Genomic DNA, 18,194 nt, shown 5'->3' with positions numbered 1-18,194 from the left:
TTTTCATGGACTAACCTCCTCAAATATCTTTGCTTGGTTTCCCCTTCTTTCTATGAACACACAATAATGGAACAAAAGACATGTTTCCATCACAGCAAACTGTTGCTGCTTTGAGTTGACATATGATGAATGTTTGGTGAAAGTGCAAAACTTTCAATACAGTTCAATGACTTTTGTACGAATATTTAAAGGACAAATTAACTTTCATACACACATGGCTCGAGTGACTGCATCAATGTCAGCATAACACATCAGTTTGATGAAAGTAAGATAATCCGTTAAAAGTTTTTTTTTTTAAAATTTGTGCAGTCACTGCTGGATGAGAAGACTAATACAGTTTTGTGATGTCACATCCGCAGAATATGATTTTAAATGGTAATAATTTAGTGAAAAATGCACATTTCCTCACCTTGTAACTCGCATATATGTTAGGGGTAATAACATTTCATTGGCTTTCTGTAAGAGGCAAGTCAAATGGTCTTTTGTCATGCAAGAAAAGTGAAAATATGTTGAATTTTCTTATCGCTCTACGCAAGTGACATTACAAACGGCAGTTAGTCTTTTCATCCAGCGATTGTAGCACTGAATCTTCAGAAATTCATTGCTTTTGAACTGATTGTCCAATATTCATCAAACTGTCATTGATAACTTCTAATAACACATTGCTGCATTCGATCACTCAGAGGACATGTATATTAAGGTGAACTTATATTAAGGTGAACTTAATACAGTATCCTCATGAAGAAACTCCTACCAATTTCTTCATTCAAGTGAAACCTGAGCCAACTTGAACATGGCATCGAATTGCACTAACAACATTTTGTGCAACAATTATGTTCACCATAACCTAGATCACACCCATGTTATTTGGGCCCTATTGCGCATTGAAGATGCGGTCAATCTAGCCCGACCAGACGCTGTGACAATTGTGTACAACAACAGGGATGTGTATGGTTACAATCAATCATAAGTCAGAAAATCAAAAATACTGTGGTAAATCAGATACTAGACAATCCAAATTGAGCATCAAGAGACCAATGTTTGATTTTCTGACCTCTCTTTGATCTCAACTTTTATGCAACAGGGCCTAGCTTGGCTATCAACATTCACACCCAAAACTTTGATCTCGAGGTTCTAAAAAAGGCAAGTAACAATGGTATAGAAAGAAACATAGGCCTACATGTAACATGCCTCTAAAGGCTCCTCCAGGCCAAATTACTGTGAAATGCAAGAATACTTTGATTTTCTCCAGTACAGACATGAAGAAATTTTAGCACATAAGATTTCAGCAGTTTAGTGAGAATAACTTGACAGTGCAGACTCGTGTTCTTCTAGCCTTCAGTTTCATATCTGTTGATTATAATCATTCCACTCATACCTACCAGCATTCCTTCATACATATTTCTGCATTTGTAGTTTTAACACCCAAGTGAAACAGTTGCGATCTTATTCAAGCTCCAACTCTGTATTGCTTCATTTCCATTTCTTACGTGTACATTTGCATACATTCATCAATGAGTAAACACTCCGAACACATCTCAGTTCTACACATTTCCAAATGTACAGGTACAATTGTAAACTTGAAGTTTACCACAAACCATAACATACACATACTTTGTGGCATACTCACAGACAATACTACACTGTTACTGGAAGCTTTGGAATGGTATTAAATGTTGACCCAAACACTGCTTGAAGAAGTTGAGTGCTTCAAATGACGACCCCTGAACAGACCATTCTTAATTTGTACAAGCATAATGTACCTCTGTTTTCCTTTTCTTTTTCATGTTTGATTGTCATCACATCTTCAGCAAAGCTCTGATTGTAATCATTTAATTGTCATGCAATACAACAAGCAAAGTACCTTTAAAAAATGACTGATATTTGAATGTAAGATTCACACAACATTCTCTAGCTCTCATAGACCAAAAAAAAAACAACAACAACAATCAACTCTACAAATGTATTGTAGAGTATAAAAACTTTTATGCTGTTAAAAATATAAAATAAAATAAAAACAACTGCTCCTCCATTTTCATAGGAAACTGAGGCTAATGCTGTTGCACTTTACCTGCAAAACAAAAGCCTGTACTAAAAGGAAACTTGTTGGATGGAATTACATATTCCCTGAAGAAAATGTTTGTTTCACCTTCAGTCCAGCATACAGCTGTTTCGAAATAAAACCATCCACCTTAAACTTCCATGGACCTAAACACCATGACAATTCCCTTGTTATATCAGTTTTATCACTTTACCACTGTAACTTACAGGTAGATAAAAGAAGTTAAAACAGTTGGGACCTGCAACATCGTAATGTTACTGTCTATCAAACATCTTTCAAACCAAGGTTTCACTGTATGTGCTAATAATAACACACAAATTTTAAAAAGACAAAAACACAGGAAAAAATAATTGTAGCTGTTCAGTCACTCCACTTGTGGCTGTTATGCAACGACAATTTTCAATTGTGATATGCTCAAATGAGTGTATCATGATCTGAAACTAGCACTGAATCATTTGGTCATGTACTTAAAGGGATGGTATGGTTTTGATCGAGACCTTGCTTAAAGTTTCTAATTTTATTGGCGAGATAATGAGAAACCTCTTATGAGGTATTGAAAAGTACATTGTTATTCCAAGAGATATTCAACATTTGATGAAAATTGGCTTAGAAATGGCCGAGACAGGCATTATCTTGAAATAGTCCACCACTCCATTCATCTCGTCATAGCCGGTGACTGCTTTCAACCTCCATAGACTTTGTACATAGTGAAGATGCACATGCTGAACAAGAGGGGACAGTTATCATGATTTAGCCCAAACCCAAGCTATAACCCAAACCCCTGTACCTGTATGTCAGCACGTGAACCAGTACCCATCAACATTTACAGCCTGAATATTATGTTGTATTCAGCTACATCTTGGTAACCTTTGACCTTGACATTCAAGACAGTCATTCTAGGGACAGAGGTTAGCTGAGAGATCTTTACTGACAGTGACACTGAACAGTTTGTTAAAAACTGTTGCTGAAAGCATGCATGAACTGCTGGCTAACATTTAAAGTATCTTTTCTCATCTTATTGCTTATCATAGGAGTGCTATTCTACTGTATGTGGTGACAGTAATATACTTCTGCAAACAGACAAGCCAATAGAATACAGTACAAGTAATGCTGCTTGAAAGGTTGATACATTGTACCATAAAGCACACATAAAAGAAAAACATGAATCATACAATGACATTGTGACACTGAAACTAATTGTGACCCGCTACAACAAAAGGATCCTAAAGTCGCTGACGGCCGAGCCGAGAAAATCAAGCTTGAAGTCACATCATCAAAATTGGTCAAAACAATCGGATTTCTGTTTTTGGCATAATTTTGTAGTCTAATGTTTTGTCCATCATCTGCCAAAATTTCGAGGCTAAATGATCAAACAAAAGGCAAGAAATTAGCGTTTTTCTGGGCCATGATTTTCCGACTTTCAATGTAAGAGAAACGTGTCCGAAGATTTGGATTTAGCGCCGCAGCTAGAATCCGCCCCTGGCAACGAGGGAGTGATCTTATTGGTCAGTGCATGGCATCCTGATTATCGATTGGTCGTGCGTAGACCGCTGGCGCTAAACTTGACTGAATATGGCGGAGGTCGCTAGGAGCGTGCCTTCTATTGTCAAGCGATGAAAACTGTCTCGCCTCCCCATGACCATGATAGCGTCGGAAGGACAACTTTGAAGGCATTTTTCTCAAAACTCTGATTTCCTCAACCACTTGAAATGCGCTGATAAAATCATCAATATCTCCGCAACCGAGTACTTTTATGAGTTGCGCTATATATGAAATTAATTTAGAAGAGTACAGGAGCAATATCATGCCATTTTTGGAAAACTGTCCTCCCTGACTTTCGGATCCTTTTGTTGTAGCGGGTCACAATTAGAGTAAATCAGCAGTCTTTGATCCCATAAGGTACACTATAAGATGATGTTTATGGCACATATTGGAAGTTTCACTCTAGTACTGCAACAAGTTAATATGCAGAATATGCTAACGAGATCCACTCTCAAATGTTCAAAAAATACATAAAAAAGTAAATGCATATGCACTGTATAATATATAGTCTGTACAGAGTAACACATCACATAATGAACTTTGTACACTGATTGTTCAATATGTACATCGAGTGCATCAACACAACTTTATGCAACAATGCTAAAAAGCTCCTTTTTACTATAGGAACACTTTGTTAAAGGAAGTGTTCTGAGAAAAACTGTCTGTAGCCCTCGAAAGATGTGTCAAATCTTGAGAGGATGTAAAAACATGTAATATCGAAGCATGCAATGTGGGGTGGGGTGGGGCTATGGCTAGGATGGTTGTTATGATTTGGGTGGTGTTATTAGTTAGTCACTGATTATAAATGATGATCTCGAATAAAGTCGGATGAAACATTCTCAACAAACTGAGTGGAGTTAACACTCAATAATTAGACATAAATCAATTATAACTCAGCGTTAGAGAAACTAGGAGGTCAAATAAGGGTGAGAACGTTCATGTCTGTGGACATGTTCAAGGGAGGAGAAGGTCTGGTCGCAGAAGCGGCAAATGAAGAGCTCCTCGCGAAGCTCCTTCTTCCGCTTCACCATCAGGCTGCGCTGGCTGACGATGGTTTCGTCCCACTCGTCCTTGGCCTCACTGCCAAACTCACTGAGGGTGTGGTACTCCTGATGTTCCTCCAGCTCAGCTTCTGTGCTGAAGACCTCCTGGCAGAGCTCGCAGCTGTATTCCTCATTACTGCTGGAGGCTGCAGCTCCTACAGCGGCTGCAGGTGGGGGCGCTTTCCGTTTCCTACCAGCAGTGTGCTTGGCGACCTGCTGGTGCTTGGTCAGTTCCTCCAGCTCTTTGAACGCCTTACTGCAGACATTGCAGGTGAACTTGAGGGCTACTGGTACTGGGCGCTTCGGGGAAAACACTGGCTTTGCTGGACCAGCAGCCTCTACGCTGTCCCTCCTTGAATCGGACCACCTCCTTCCAGTATTGCTCAATGCATGATCACTGGATCTGAGACCCTGCTGTCGCCTGCTGGGGAGGCTCACTGTATTCTCAGTCTCACTGTCATCATCACTGCTCAAAACCTGGCAACTGCTGGCATGACGAGACAGGTCACACCGCCTCTTGAACTGCTTCTTGCAAGTTCCGCACTGCAACTGCTGGTCGCGCTGTTCGGATACACTTACTACAGATGTTTCCTCCCTGCCCTTGCCAGTTATCTTGACCTTGACACCCTTGCCGTTCTCCTCCTCTGCATCCCTGACTCCCTTGCCCTGAGAGTTGTTGACTTGACCATGGTAGCTTAGCTTGTGCTCTTTGAGGCTGGCACATGTTGTAAAGAACCGCTGGCACTTTGGGCACATGAAAACACCAGAATTCTTGTGTCTCTCACAGTCCCCTCTGGAGCTGAAGCTTTTCCCACATTTTTTACAGGTGAAATCCGTCTTGACCTTGTGACTGCTGGATTTTGAATTGCCTTGAGGAAGACCTTGTTTACGAGATTTGCGATCCTGATCACCAGACTTGATGTCTGCAGTCTCTGAAACCTCTTTCTGCTCAACCTCCTGTCTCTTATGTTTTCCTGTAATTGCAGCAACCTTACTTGGTGACCTCCTTTTCTGGACAGCATCTAGTGTCTCTTTGGTGGGTCCCAGACTGTCTGGGAATTTGTGACCAGTGAACTTCATAGCATGCACTTTGGTCAGGTGTTTGGTTAAATCGCCCTTTCTACTGTATGACTTCTTGCAAGGTTTGCATGTAAACTGAGCATGCCTTGCTGTTACTTGATGTTCTGCAGGATCCACCATAGTGTACAACTCTTTATCACTCAGACTAGCAAACTTGCGTTTCTTAGAGGGGCTTCCCGTCTGAGTATTATGTCCACCACTTGCATGGTCCTTCCTTGGGGAAGCAAGTATCCTCTTGGGTGATGAAGGCACAAACTTGGAAGGAACATTCTTCTGAACCACATGACTCTTAGAGGGCACCTTTTCCCCCCCAGATGTGACTTGGGCCTTGCGTCTCTGTTGAGAGGAGACCCGTTTGGCATTGGGGTGTCTCAAGAAGATGTGTCTTTGCAAGAAACTTGCCTTGGCATACTGTCGATGGCAGATGCTGCATTCGTGTGTCTGATCAGCATTGTGGAGGGCAATATGGTGTTTCAGCTTTTTGATGGAAGTGAAAGTCTGGTCACACTTGTCACAGAGGTACTTGTGTTTGGACATGTGTTTCTGCAGATCTCTTTCAGTTGCAAACGATATTTGACAAGTTTCACACTTAAAGTCTGAGCTACTAGCCTCATGCCTTCTTCCCGGGCTGGCTATCTTTTTGGCTGCCTCACTACAGGATTTCTTTGGTTTCTCAGATGAATGTGTCTTCATGTGCCTCACAAAATCACTTTCCCTAGAGAAGGCCTGAGGACACTTTGAACAGTTAAAATAAACAGAATTTCTTGGAGGTTCGGTGTAGGTCTCGCCGCAAATGATGACATCATCATCTGAATCGTCTACCTCAACATCGTGGCAAGTATTGGAATGATGCGGTAAAGATGATTGAGCTTGGCCTGATGTGCCCTCTTCATCTAAGACCTCCTCCTTTACAGGCAGCTTAAACAGATCAAACAGATTTTTCTGTCCCACGGGTTCCTTTGCCTTTGATTTGTCATCTTCACTGTCATTTTCAGAGTCTGTCCCATCAGCACTGCCGGGATTCCCTTGACAATACTTCATCATGTGCACCTTGAGATTGCTCACGCGTTGGAAAACCTTCCCGCAGTCCTTGCAGGAAAAATCAGCTTGAGTGTGCTCACTCTCGTGCTTTAGAAGGCCTGCGTGGCTGGTGAAAGTCCTCCTACAGAAGGAGCAGGCAAAGATATGTTTCCCCCAGTGTGATAGAAGTTCTGCTACATTGCAGAATTCAAGGTCGCATTCATGGCAGACATGCTTCTGCACTTGGGACTTCCCAGGTCTCTGGTCCGACTTTTCAGGTGTTTGCTGGGGCTTCCCCACCCTGTGGGAGTCCTCGTGTTCTAGGAGATCCTCGTCTGAAGAGAACTGCTGGCCACACTGCTTACACTTGAAGGTGTGCACGAGGAGGTGTTTTACCAAATGGTTGTGCTGGCTGAATGCCATACCACACTTCATGCATCGGTATATCTGCATGTCCCAGTCATTTATGGAAGACTCATCACAGCTCTCTCCACTTTCTCGTCCATCTCCTTTGCGGGCCTTTTCGTTCTCGCGGACTGGACGTTGTCTGCTTATTTCATGACATGACTGCTCTGAGATCTCTTTGGATGCATCATCATCTGCAGTATCATCCGCTCCACTGCCCGCATGGTCATCATCTGTATTATCATCATCATCATCATCCCTACTACTGTCAGTTGAGCCATCTGCGGACGAAGTGACACTATCAAGAAGTTCACTGTCTTCAGGAGGCCGTCCTCTTGTCTGATCCTCCTTTTCTTGAACACATGAAGGCAAATCCACTTCCTTTGAGGCAGGAAAGGGAGACACTCTGTCCCTTGCACTAGTGTCGTCTGAATCACTCGTCAAGCTGCTTTCGTCGGAGGATGATGGCTCCATCTTGACCTGGGTCTCTTCTTCACTCGTGTCACTCATGTTCAAGTCCTCCTGCCAGTTCTGCCTGAACAAGGGAAAAATAAAACAGTAAATGAGAAGAAAATCAGGATAGGTGATCAGATCAGCAAAATCAAGGGTATGCAATCATGGCTTTCTCACTGTAGACGGTTGTAACTTTGTTGGAAACACCAACTGACTTTCAAATTCACATGTAACATGCTAAGATATCTGTAAATACAATCCTAGAACTGAGTTCGTTTTTTCAGTTGTTAATTACTAAGTAGAATAACTTCCAAAAGTCAAACCAAGTCCATGTAATGTATCAAATGAAACATAAATGCCATTTTGTGACTAATGTAAAATCAAGTTTAGAGGATATAACTTGAAGACTACATGTAGTACCCCAATGCATTTGGAATCAAATTAATGTGGTTTCCCTCCCCCCACCTTGCATCTCACGCATGCAAATAGAAAAAAAAAAATGAAAAAGTTATGGAATCAAAAGTCATGTTTATTCAGGAGAGCGCAGTATTTGCAATGTAGATCCATGGCCACTTGACATAATAAAGGGATTGTATAGTTCTGGTTGGGACCTTACAGGTGTAACTTCAGGTTTCTAATATTTTTGGTTAGATGAAGAGAAAGCTCTTATGAAATATAAATGAGCATTAATTCCAAGAGGGATTCAATGTTTATTTGACGAAAACTGATTTTGAAATGGCTGAGATGTTGATAAATAAGGGAAAAGCCAAAATGTGTCTCTCCCATTCACGTAGAAGAAATTAATGTTTTTCTACCTCCTGGAAGTTCATTGACCACGCCTATGACCTTTGACCTTGTGATGAACTTCAACTCCCAAAGAGACATCTACCATCCAAGTTTGGTCACAAAAGGAAGTAAGATCAAAAGTTATGAGCCATAATCGAAACGCGCCATAAAAACTTAAAGGGTGTGTACAGTTCTGGTGGAGGCGAGAATGTAGCTTTTAACGGGTTTGTTCATTACTCCGAAGGTTCGCTATTCTGAAGGTTCGTTATTCCGAAGCTTCGTTAATCCAAAACACGCAAATTCCCTATACCTAGAGGTTCGTTAATCCGAAAATGAAAAAGGGGTCGTTAATCTGAACATTTGTGGCGTTATTCCGGAGGTTCCTAATTCCGGAGATTTGTTAATCCGAAAGTGAAATTTGGAATAACGAACCTTCGGAATAACAAATCTTCGGACTAAAGAGCCTTCGGAATAACGAACCTTTGGAATAACGAGCTGTAACCGCTTTTAACATTTTGTGAGATATTCAGAAACGTCTCTATGAGATGTCAAAGAGCATGGAATTCAAAGGGGTATCAAAACTTAGTTTGATGAAAATCGGTTTTAAAATGGCTGAGATATCACAAAACAAGGTGAAACAAAGAGATCTCATTGAAAGGCGTAGCCTGTCACCTTTTATTATTGCCACTTTTTTGGATATCTCAGCCATTTGAAAACCAATTTTCATCAAATAAACATTGAATCCTTCTTGATTATTTACATGCCCTTTCATATTTCATTAGAGTTTTCTCATTATCTCAGTTAGGAATGTTCAAAACATGAATCCCCACCTCAACCAATACCGGTACTGTACACTCCCTTTAACATTGGGCAATAAAATTTGTTTACACTTGTCTGTGACCTTTGACCTCGTACTCACCTTCAACTCTCCAAGTGACATCTACCATCCAAGTTTGGTCACAAACTGACATACACATCACAAGTTTTGAGCCATAATCGAAACGCGGCATAAAAACTTGGGCCCTTAATTTCATTGATCCCTGCCTATGACCTTTGGCCTTGAGGTAAACTTCATGTTTGGAAAAATGTGTAACTTCGTGTTTAAACCACTCCCCCCTCCAAGTTTGACTGAGATTTAAATCCTCAGTAGAGAGTTATTCAAGTTTTTGTAGCATTACGGACGGACGACAGATGGACGATTTAAGATGGACAGATGACGGACGATTGACAGACGGCAAGACGTCCGTTATGGACAGCAAGACGTCCGTTACGGCGAATATTTTTGGAGGTTTATTATTATTTTCTCCAAGTTCTCACGTCTGGTGCAATTTGAGTGATGTGGGGGGCACCCCTCAAAGTTTGCTGTTGAAACAATACTGTCAACAGCCATCAATATACTAACTCATTGTATTACATGTAACTTCTGGTTCTAAAGAAAATCATGAAAAATTCCTTACTGGGGGTTGGTTGGGCTCGCCTTGTGGCCCCCCAGGAGGGGCATTGTGCCTATTTGAGGGAATTGAGATTCTATCCCCCTAGGAATGCTACCCGCAAAGTTTGGTGAAAATTCATCATCCATAGGGTTTTCAAGAAGAAGATCAGAAAATGTACAATTTACGCCCCACTAGGACCCCTCCCCACCCCCTCCCCTGGGTCCCAATGGGGGCACCCCTGATTCCGCCATGAACAAACTTGAAACTACAGTCATCAATGTACAGCAGCCTGTCTCTGCTCGATCACGCCGCACAGGGCCAGGGGGAATGCCATTACAGCAACGGTGTGGCATACCGTAAGTGCTTCCATTATGCACACACATTATACATGTAACGTTATGTAGTACCTGTAGTCGCTGTACACACACACGTGCACACTACCAATGCGAGATCCCACATGCCTGCACATGGTCAATGTTTATTATTGGGTTTTTCAGTATACCCTTAGGCATCTTCAAATCCCCAGTGAAGAATGCAAAACCACTGTGCGTACTTAACTTAGTTGTAGTCGCATGCGTGAATGTTCGTTTAGTATGCACACAGTACTGACTACTTGTACATAAAATTACATTAGATTTGCATTTCATTTATTTAATACCAGCACTCAGCAGTACGTCAGTAGCAGCACATTAATTTTACAATCCATTGCCATTTATTGGCAATATCTACTGCATTATTGTGCTTCGCATGGCGTCTGGTCAGGCTAGATATTCTACATCTAACATCTGTTGGTTCTACTACAGAACTCTACACACAGTTCTACCGAGTAAATTAAATTTACCGGTTTTCTAGGTTCTACTGGTACTGAATGCTGCATTGACGCCACTGCATTACCAGGCCAGGACCAGGTACAACTAGATCTAGGTCTAGTGACTACAACTTACCAACATACATTCTGCTTTACGTGCAAATGGTCCTATTCAGACTCTCATATGAGCTCACTCTAGCAGAGCCGAATTTTGGTAGAACAGCTAAATTAGCTGGCTCTCACGCCACACTTGTAGACAAACTCACTGATCGAGATTCACTGCATGCACTGTTTTACACGTGTGGGGCTGACCGCTGCGCTGCTAGCTTCTCGATGCACATGCAGCGCGGCCAGTAAGCAGCTCTCCCCATGCTACTAAAGTAGTTCCACCGACGAAAGCAAGCGTACGAATGTGAGTACATTGCAAAGAGATAATCTCTTTGGTACATTGTAACTCCATGCAGTCATTTGTCAGTGCATTGCAAACACAGATATAATATCTGTGATTGCAAAGAATATTATGGAGTGCGTTGTTTGGACTATAGAGGGCTCACATCATGTCCTTTGCGTCCGGCCGAATTTAGTAACTAGCATTGGTGCGGAGGTCGTCTCAGAGTCTGTACCCACGGTATCTGGGCCCCGTTTCATAAAAAAAGTTGCTGAAATGGCAATTGCCATGACAATGACAAGAATCCAGCTTCCTGATTGGCTGTTGCTATTGGAAGTTGCCATTCCAGCAAGAGTTGCCATCCTAACATCTTTTATGAAATGGAAGGACCCAAAGTTGTGTATACCACGCTTTTCTTCCTAGTTTTGTAATAGATAATGCACTGTACTTTGTTAAATGCTTTACTATCCTGAGCTCAACGCTAATATTTCCCTCGCTGCTGGCCCTAATAAATAGAAACAAAGAGGTTAATGACAGTGTGAAGGCTGAAGGTATTTGACCTTTATTATGCGCCTTATAGGCCTACTGTCGGGAATATCTGCAATATACACTGCAGATACTGCATTTTCCTTGGGAGGGCATAATAATTTATACAATCAATCAATTTTCTATTGTCTGAAATAGCAACACTGGTATCTGCTTTATCTGCAATATTCAATTCATGTAGTAGTTTTTTTTCTTGTTTATTTGTTTGTTTTTGACAGTTTTGTCACAGATACAAGTAGGCCTGCATCTTTCAAAGTGTATCTTTATCTCATGCAGGGAAGTGGGGGGGGGGGGGGAGCCGCTGCAGCTGCAAACTGCGTATTTAACAGTCGAGTGTACAGTGGAGTGAAATGGCCAGGCTTGGGCCTGAGTTTTCGACCCCGAAAGCAGAATTTTCGTCAGAGGCAAAATTGACGAACAAAAAGGATGAGCAGCATAGATAAGCCTAGTATTATTACACCCTTCCCTTTTGTTTCTCGTTCTGTGTATCTACCAAGAGTCTCCATGGAATGCCAGCTTTGTTTCTAGCATAAAAGCAGGGAGCCAATCAGGTATCAAAGGAGAAGGAAATTAAAGCAATGGAACGAGCAATTAAATATAGAGGTAGGAACAGCGGATGATCCGGGGGTAATCTGCGAAGGACAAAGAAATTATTCTGAATGGGGGAGGCATTACTCTGACAAGATCAGGAACAACACAATGGTGATCCACCATAAGAAGGGGGTCATCAAATTAACAACAAAGGAACGATAGGTTTCTGTTTGTAGTATCTCCGTAAAAGGCCTTTAAGGGAGGTGTTTAAGAAACAGACTGCCCAAAAGCTGGCGTACAAACGTGTAGCAAATTGATCATAAACAATAAAACGCATGCAAGGAGAGCGAACGAATGACATTATAGGCCTATAAGGCGCTGTAAATTGTCCATTATACGGGAAGTAGGGAAAACTTTTTTTTTTCATAACATAAGTATATAGGAGGAAATAATCATTCATAATTATGTATGTATGATTTAGGTAATATGTGTGTGTGTGTGTGTGTGTGTGTGTGTGTGTGTGTGTTCGTGGGCGTAAAATGTATAATACTTCTTTAAACAAAAGGGGTTAGGGGAAAGAATGATAGATGAGAGGGATGGGTGTTACACTGAAGTGAAATGTACGGGGTAAAAGGCTTTTTTTTTTTGCATAATACATAAAAATACATAGGGTATGTGTAACCATTGGGTGATTCCCCCAGGACTCTACACACACATCATACACTTCTTAATTGTACCCCGGAAGTGGCGCCAGAAAAACGCAGTAAGCCCCTCCCCCCCCCCCCTTTTTTTTTTTTGTCAGCTCATAAAACGCGGAAGTGGCACTACTAAATATAAGCTGGAAAATCATGTCAAGTCGTCGAGTCCACGGAGTAAATTGGAGCAAATACAAACAACAACAACAGCAGAGAACAACAAACTTACCTGTTAAGTTGATATCTCGGAATCCCGGAATCGCAGCTAAACCTCTGACGATAAATGTGAGGACTGTAATCTGGAAACAGGCAGAGAGAATAAAGATTCTAGATAATAATCACAAGAATATCAATGCAGTAATAATATGAAACAAAATATTTCGTAATTCTTCTTTACGCAATAGCGAACCTGCAGTTTGCAATGGTCATTACCTTGTGAAATGTCTTTATTGCAACCATTTCCTGATAATTTGTGACAATGAACTCCAATGAATCGTGACTGCACGACTGGGGTAAAATCAAACAATACTAACAGAGAAAAGTTTTTAATTAAGATCAGACAATAATGATTAATTGTTTGTTTTCACATATTTCTCCAGAATATTAATCGGGCACAGTCATAAAAAACGCAATGGTGTCATTGATATACAAGTCGGCCTTCCCCTCACTTTCGATTTCTTCACCAAATTTGTTTGTTTTGACAATATTGATAACGATGGTGACTAGTATACGATCGATAACGACATTTAAAGGACATATCGCGTCGATATCAGTGGCGGATCCAGGCGGGAGTGAACCAGCAGCGCGCCCCTTTATCTTTTTGTTAAAACAAACGAAATAAAAAGAAAAAAATGTGGGTGGTAAGCGCGCGCACCCCCCCCCCCGTTTAATTTTGTAAAGGCGCCCCTCTTTACGGAATTCTTGGGTCATGACAATAGTATAATACATAAACGACCAATACCAGTATCAGCATTATCATTATCATCACTATGTTGTCATATTATAAATAAATTCATTAAATTCTTCCTTCGAGATGTTTTCATTACACTGATCAATTCAGTGCTTATTTACAGCGATGTAGAGCAGGGTGTCAATCAGTTGCAATGTCATTAAAGGGATCGTACAGTTTTGGTTGAGACCTAATTTCAGGTTTCTAACATTTTTTGGTGAGATAAATGAGAAACCTCTTATAAAATATGAAAGAGCATGTAATTCTATGAGGAATTCAGCGTTTATTTGATGAAAATTGGTTTTGAAATGGCTGAGATATCCAAAATAGAGCGATTCTGATAAAGTGTGGGACCCACACTTTAACGATCGCTTTGTTTTACTTTGTTTTTGGATGTTTCAGTCATTCCAAACCCGATTTTCATCAAATAAATTTTGAATTCCTCTTAAAATGGTATGCTCTGTACTATATCATAATTGTTTTCTTGGTATCTCGCAAAAAGTTGAAAGCCCAATTCTCATCTCCACCAATACTGTACCATCCCTTTAATCAAATTTTAGAGCTGTTATTGTTACCATTATCAGTATTTTGTATTTTCGTGTCACATCTAGACACCTCCCTGATGGTATACCTGCGCGGCGCTCTCATCTTTGGTATAAACAGGGAGGAGGGATCAGTGGCGTATCTAGGGGGGGGCAAGGGGGGCACGTGCCCCGGGCGCCACTCCTTGGGGGCGCAAAAAACGAAAAAAAAAAGCGAAGAAAAGAAGGGAAAAAAAAGAAAAAAAAAGGAAGAAGAAGAAGAAGAAAAGAAAAAAAAAAAGAAGAAGAAGAAAAAAAAAACTCGACCGGAAGGGGGGGGGGGGGAGGGAGAATGGTGGGGGGGGGGGGGGCAGAAAACCAAATCAAACCAGATAAAAACAAAACATGATGATGACGCGGACAAAATGACAATGTTTATTGTGTTCACACAAGAATTCCATGTTCCGTAAGCTGAAATACAAAAATTTTCGGCGCGCTCGCTGCGCTCGCTCGCCAAATATATATAAAAAAGAAGGTAAGAACAAAACTTGATGACGCGGACAAAATGTCAATGTCTATTGTGTTCACACATGTCATTTAATATTTAGCAGGCAAAATGTTTCACTGAGCAGCGGCTGCAATTTCTTTCGTTCTGAAGCGATCGCCAATTGGATCAAAAGGCGCCAACGGTTTAAAACGTACGGGGGGGGGCGCAAAAAAACCCCAAATCAAACAAGATAAGAACAAAACGCAATGATGACGCGGAAATATACAAATTTCGGCTCACTCGCTCGTACTATTAGAGTATTTTTTCAAGTCTTCAGTTTGGTGGTATAAATCGTTATCTATAAGGCCGTCACTATATCTTGATTAGAATTGTAAGATTTAATGAGCAAAAAATGACAAGAGTTCCATGTTTAGTAAGCTGAAATATAAAAATTTTCTGCTCGCTCGCTGCGCTCACTCGCCAAAATTTATCAAAAAAAAAAGGAAGAAGAAGATAAGAACAAAACGTGACGATGACGCGGACAAAATGACAATGGCTATTGTGTTCACACATGTCATTTGATATTTAGCAGGCAAGATGTTTCACTGAGCAGCGGCTGCAATTTCTTTCGTTCTGAAGGCGATCACCGATTGGATCAAAAGAGGACGCCAACGGTTTCGAACATACGGGGGGGGGGGGGGGCGCAAAAAAAAAATCAAAAAAGATAAGAACAAAACGTAATGATGACGCGGAAATATACAAATTTCGGCTTCAGTTTGTTGGTATAAATCGTTATCTATAAGGTCGTCACTATATCCTGATTAGAATTGTAAGATTTAATAAGCAAAAAATGACAAGAATTCCATGTTTTGTAAGCTGAAATACAAAATTTTTCGGCTCGCTCGCTGCGCTCGCTCGTCAAAATTTATATATATATATATATATATATATATATAAGAGAGATAAGAACAAAACGTGATGATGACGCAGAAATATACAAATTTCGGCTCACTCGCGTGCACTAATTTAGAGGGTTTTTTTTAAGTCCTCAGTTTGTTAGTATAAATCGTTATCTATAAGGCCGTCACTATATCTTGATTAGAATTGTAAGATTTAATAAGCAAAAAATGACAAGAATTACATGTTTTGTAAGCTGAAATACAAAAATTTTCGGCTCGCTCGCTGCGCTCGCTCGCCAATATATATATATATATATATATATATATATAAAAGAGAGATAAGAACAAAACGTGATGATGACGCAGAAATATACAAATTTCGGCTCACTCGCGCGCACTAATTTAGAGTATTTTTTTAAAGTCCTCAGTTTGTTGGTATAAATCGTTATCTATAAGGCCGTCACTATATCTTGATTAGAATTGTAAGATTTGATAAGCAAAAAATGGCAAGAATTCCATGTTTTGTAAGCTGAAATACAAAAATTTTCGGCTCGCTCGCTGCGCTCGCTCGCCAAAATTTAACAAAATTCGCTACATTTAAATCACCCTCAAAAAGACCCCTTTTAAGTGCTTGAAAAAGAGCATGTCATGTAGACTTTGTTTAAAGTCCCTACCGGGATGGGGTTGGGGTTGAACACTTTTTCAGAAATTAGGGGCGCAATTTTCGCGCTTGCCCCGGGCGCCGTTTCCCCTAGATACGCCACTGGGAGGGATCCCACATTCCTGGTATATACCATGGACTTTAGTAGCTCCATGGTATAAACAACAGAAGACGAGAAATATGTGGAGTACAGAAGACAGTCGTGCACAGAAAGACATGGAAGAGGAGGAGAGAGAATTTGGGGGAAGAGATATATGAAGGAAGAGATATCTTTCCACCTCCAGAACTGATCAGATAAGCACACAGACACAGACACACGCACACACACACACACAGAGAGAGAGAGAGAGAGAGAGAGAGAGAGAGAGAGACCAAACAATCATGCCTTTTCAACGAAAAATGCGGTGGCTTCATGGTCGTCACCCCAAACCACGCGCACATTCCTCAAAATATGACTCAGATGTTCATCTCACAGTCCTCTGTGTGCGTGGCGAGACGTTTGCCAGTCCACACAATCGAGAGCCTTTGTTTCATCGGTTTTCACGGACAGAAGAACGTTGGTACTGTTTAGTCAGGGAGGTGAGACACTCCTGGTTTAGTGTACAGTTACCCAAAGCCACTCTCTTCCTCTCTCTCTTTTATTAATATAGCAAAATCTCTCTATAATAGTCTCTCTATCTATCCATATATATATATATATATATATATATATATATATATATATATATATATATATATGATATCACTAAATTTCGATCTATATCTACATCCATGTGTTGTCATTACTATATATAGCCCGACCAGACGCTGTTTGTATACCCTGCTCTATGTGCGAATACAACAACAGCGACTGGGCTGTGTATAGTTATGTCATTACCAGAATTGATGGTCAAGTAATGGGGAAGTGTCAGTTTTCTTCGAAAAGAAAAAAGAGACAGTCTTCAGGTCACCGCAAACGTTGATTCATCCCACTGATTATACGATGAGCTCCGTTTGTCTTTTTGTAATTACAAACAATATGTAGGATGAAGTACACTGGCGCTTGTACACATGCACAAACAGTTAAGGTAGTGCCTAAAGAGCTAAAGATAATAGTAACATAGTTTCTATTAATATGGTTAATTATTATTTGATTATCATTCATCTGGGGTCGGGAAACGTACGTTAGGCCCTAAAATGCATTCATGACTTACCCTCGATCGATGTCAACCTTTCCTTGCTTGGATGAAATTGGTAAACTGCACACAACTGCACAATGAACCTGACGTGGTTTCAGCTCTGCAGCATCTGTCGATGTAGAACCAAAGAACGTCGTCTTACATGTAACGGTATTGAAGTGCACTGTTTTCCCCTGCCTTTCCTCCGAGAATCGAAAGTGGGAGGAGGACGACCCGTACACTAAAGACGCTGACCGCTTCAGAGAAATGGTCTCATCTCGGTGGCTGTGATGACGGTGAAAGGATGAAGGTCAATAAACTCTAGCCGTCGAAGCTGATTGGTCCAATCTCTGGAACCGGGGGGGGGGGGGGGGGGGAATAAGTGTGGCACTTACTAATGGTAGTCTCTAGGCGCTAGACTTTTTCCCCCATTCTCCAACGTCATAATAGCGCGAGTGGGTGTGATCATCAAGGCTATAGCCGCGGCTCCTTCGTCAACCTTGGTCAAACATTGTGAGATTCTCCTTTGCAAGCCCCTGGGAGCCGGGGGTGCTGGGGGTGCTGCAGCACCCCTGACTTTTTGAGCAGGTGGGCATAGCACCCCTGTGAAAAATAAAAGTTGGGGTGCTTCTGCACCCCAACTTTATCTTTTTACAGGGAAAATTGCTTGGTTTTTTTTCATAGAAAATTGTAAAAATATCCCACCCAAAGTGTGCACCAGATCGCTG

The 18,194-nt window shown here is 41.1% G+C and overlaps 1 protein-coding gene across 1 annotated transcript; it reads right to left on the bottom strand.

Moving 5' to 3' along the window:
• Positions 1-4,512: 4,512 nt before the first annotated feature.
• Positions 4,513-10,915, bottom strand: LOC139722100 (uncharacterized). The gene is made up of 2 exons (XM_071633423.1): positions 10,769-10,915; positions 4,513-7,687 (listed from the first exon to the last, which is right to left on the bottom strand). The coding sequence occupies exon 2, from the start codon at positions 7,660-7,662 to the stop codon at positions 4,513-4,515; it is 3,150 nt and encodes a 1,049-aa protein (XP_071489524.1). The 5' UTR covers positions 7,663-7,687; positions 10,769-10,915.
• Positions 10,916-18,194: the final 7,279 nt, after the last annotated feature.

The sequence above is a fragment of the Diadema antillarum genome, unplaced genomic scaffold, assembly GCF_040938485.1.
Source record: "Diadema antillarum isolate AM-2024a unplaced genomic scaffold, OU_Dant_1.0 scf00000014, whole genome shotgun sequence".
NCBI classification, from domain to species: Eukaryota; Metazoa; Echinodermata; class Echinoidea; order Diadematoida; family Diadematidae; genus Diadema; species Diadema antillarum.
This window is presented reverse-complemented; position numbering and strand designations above follow the sequence as displayed.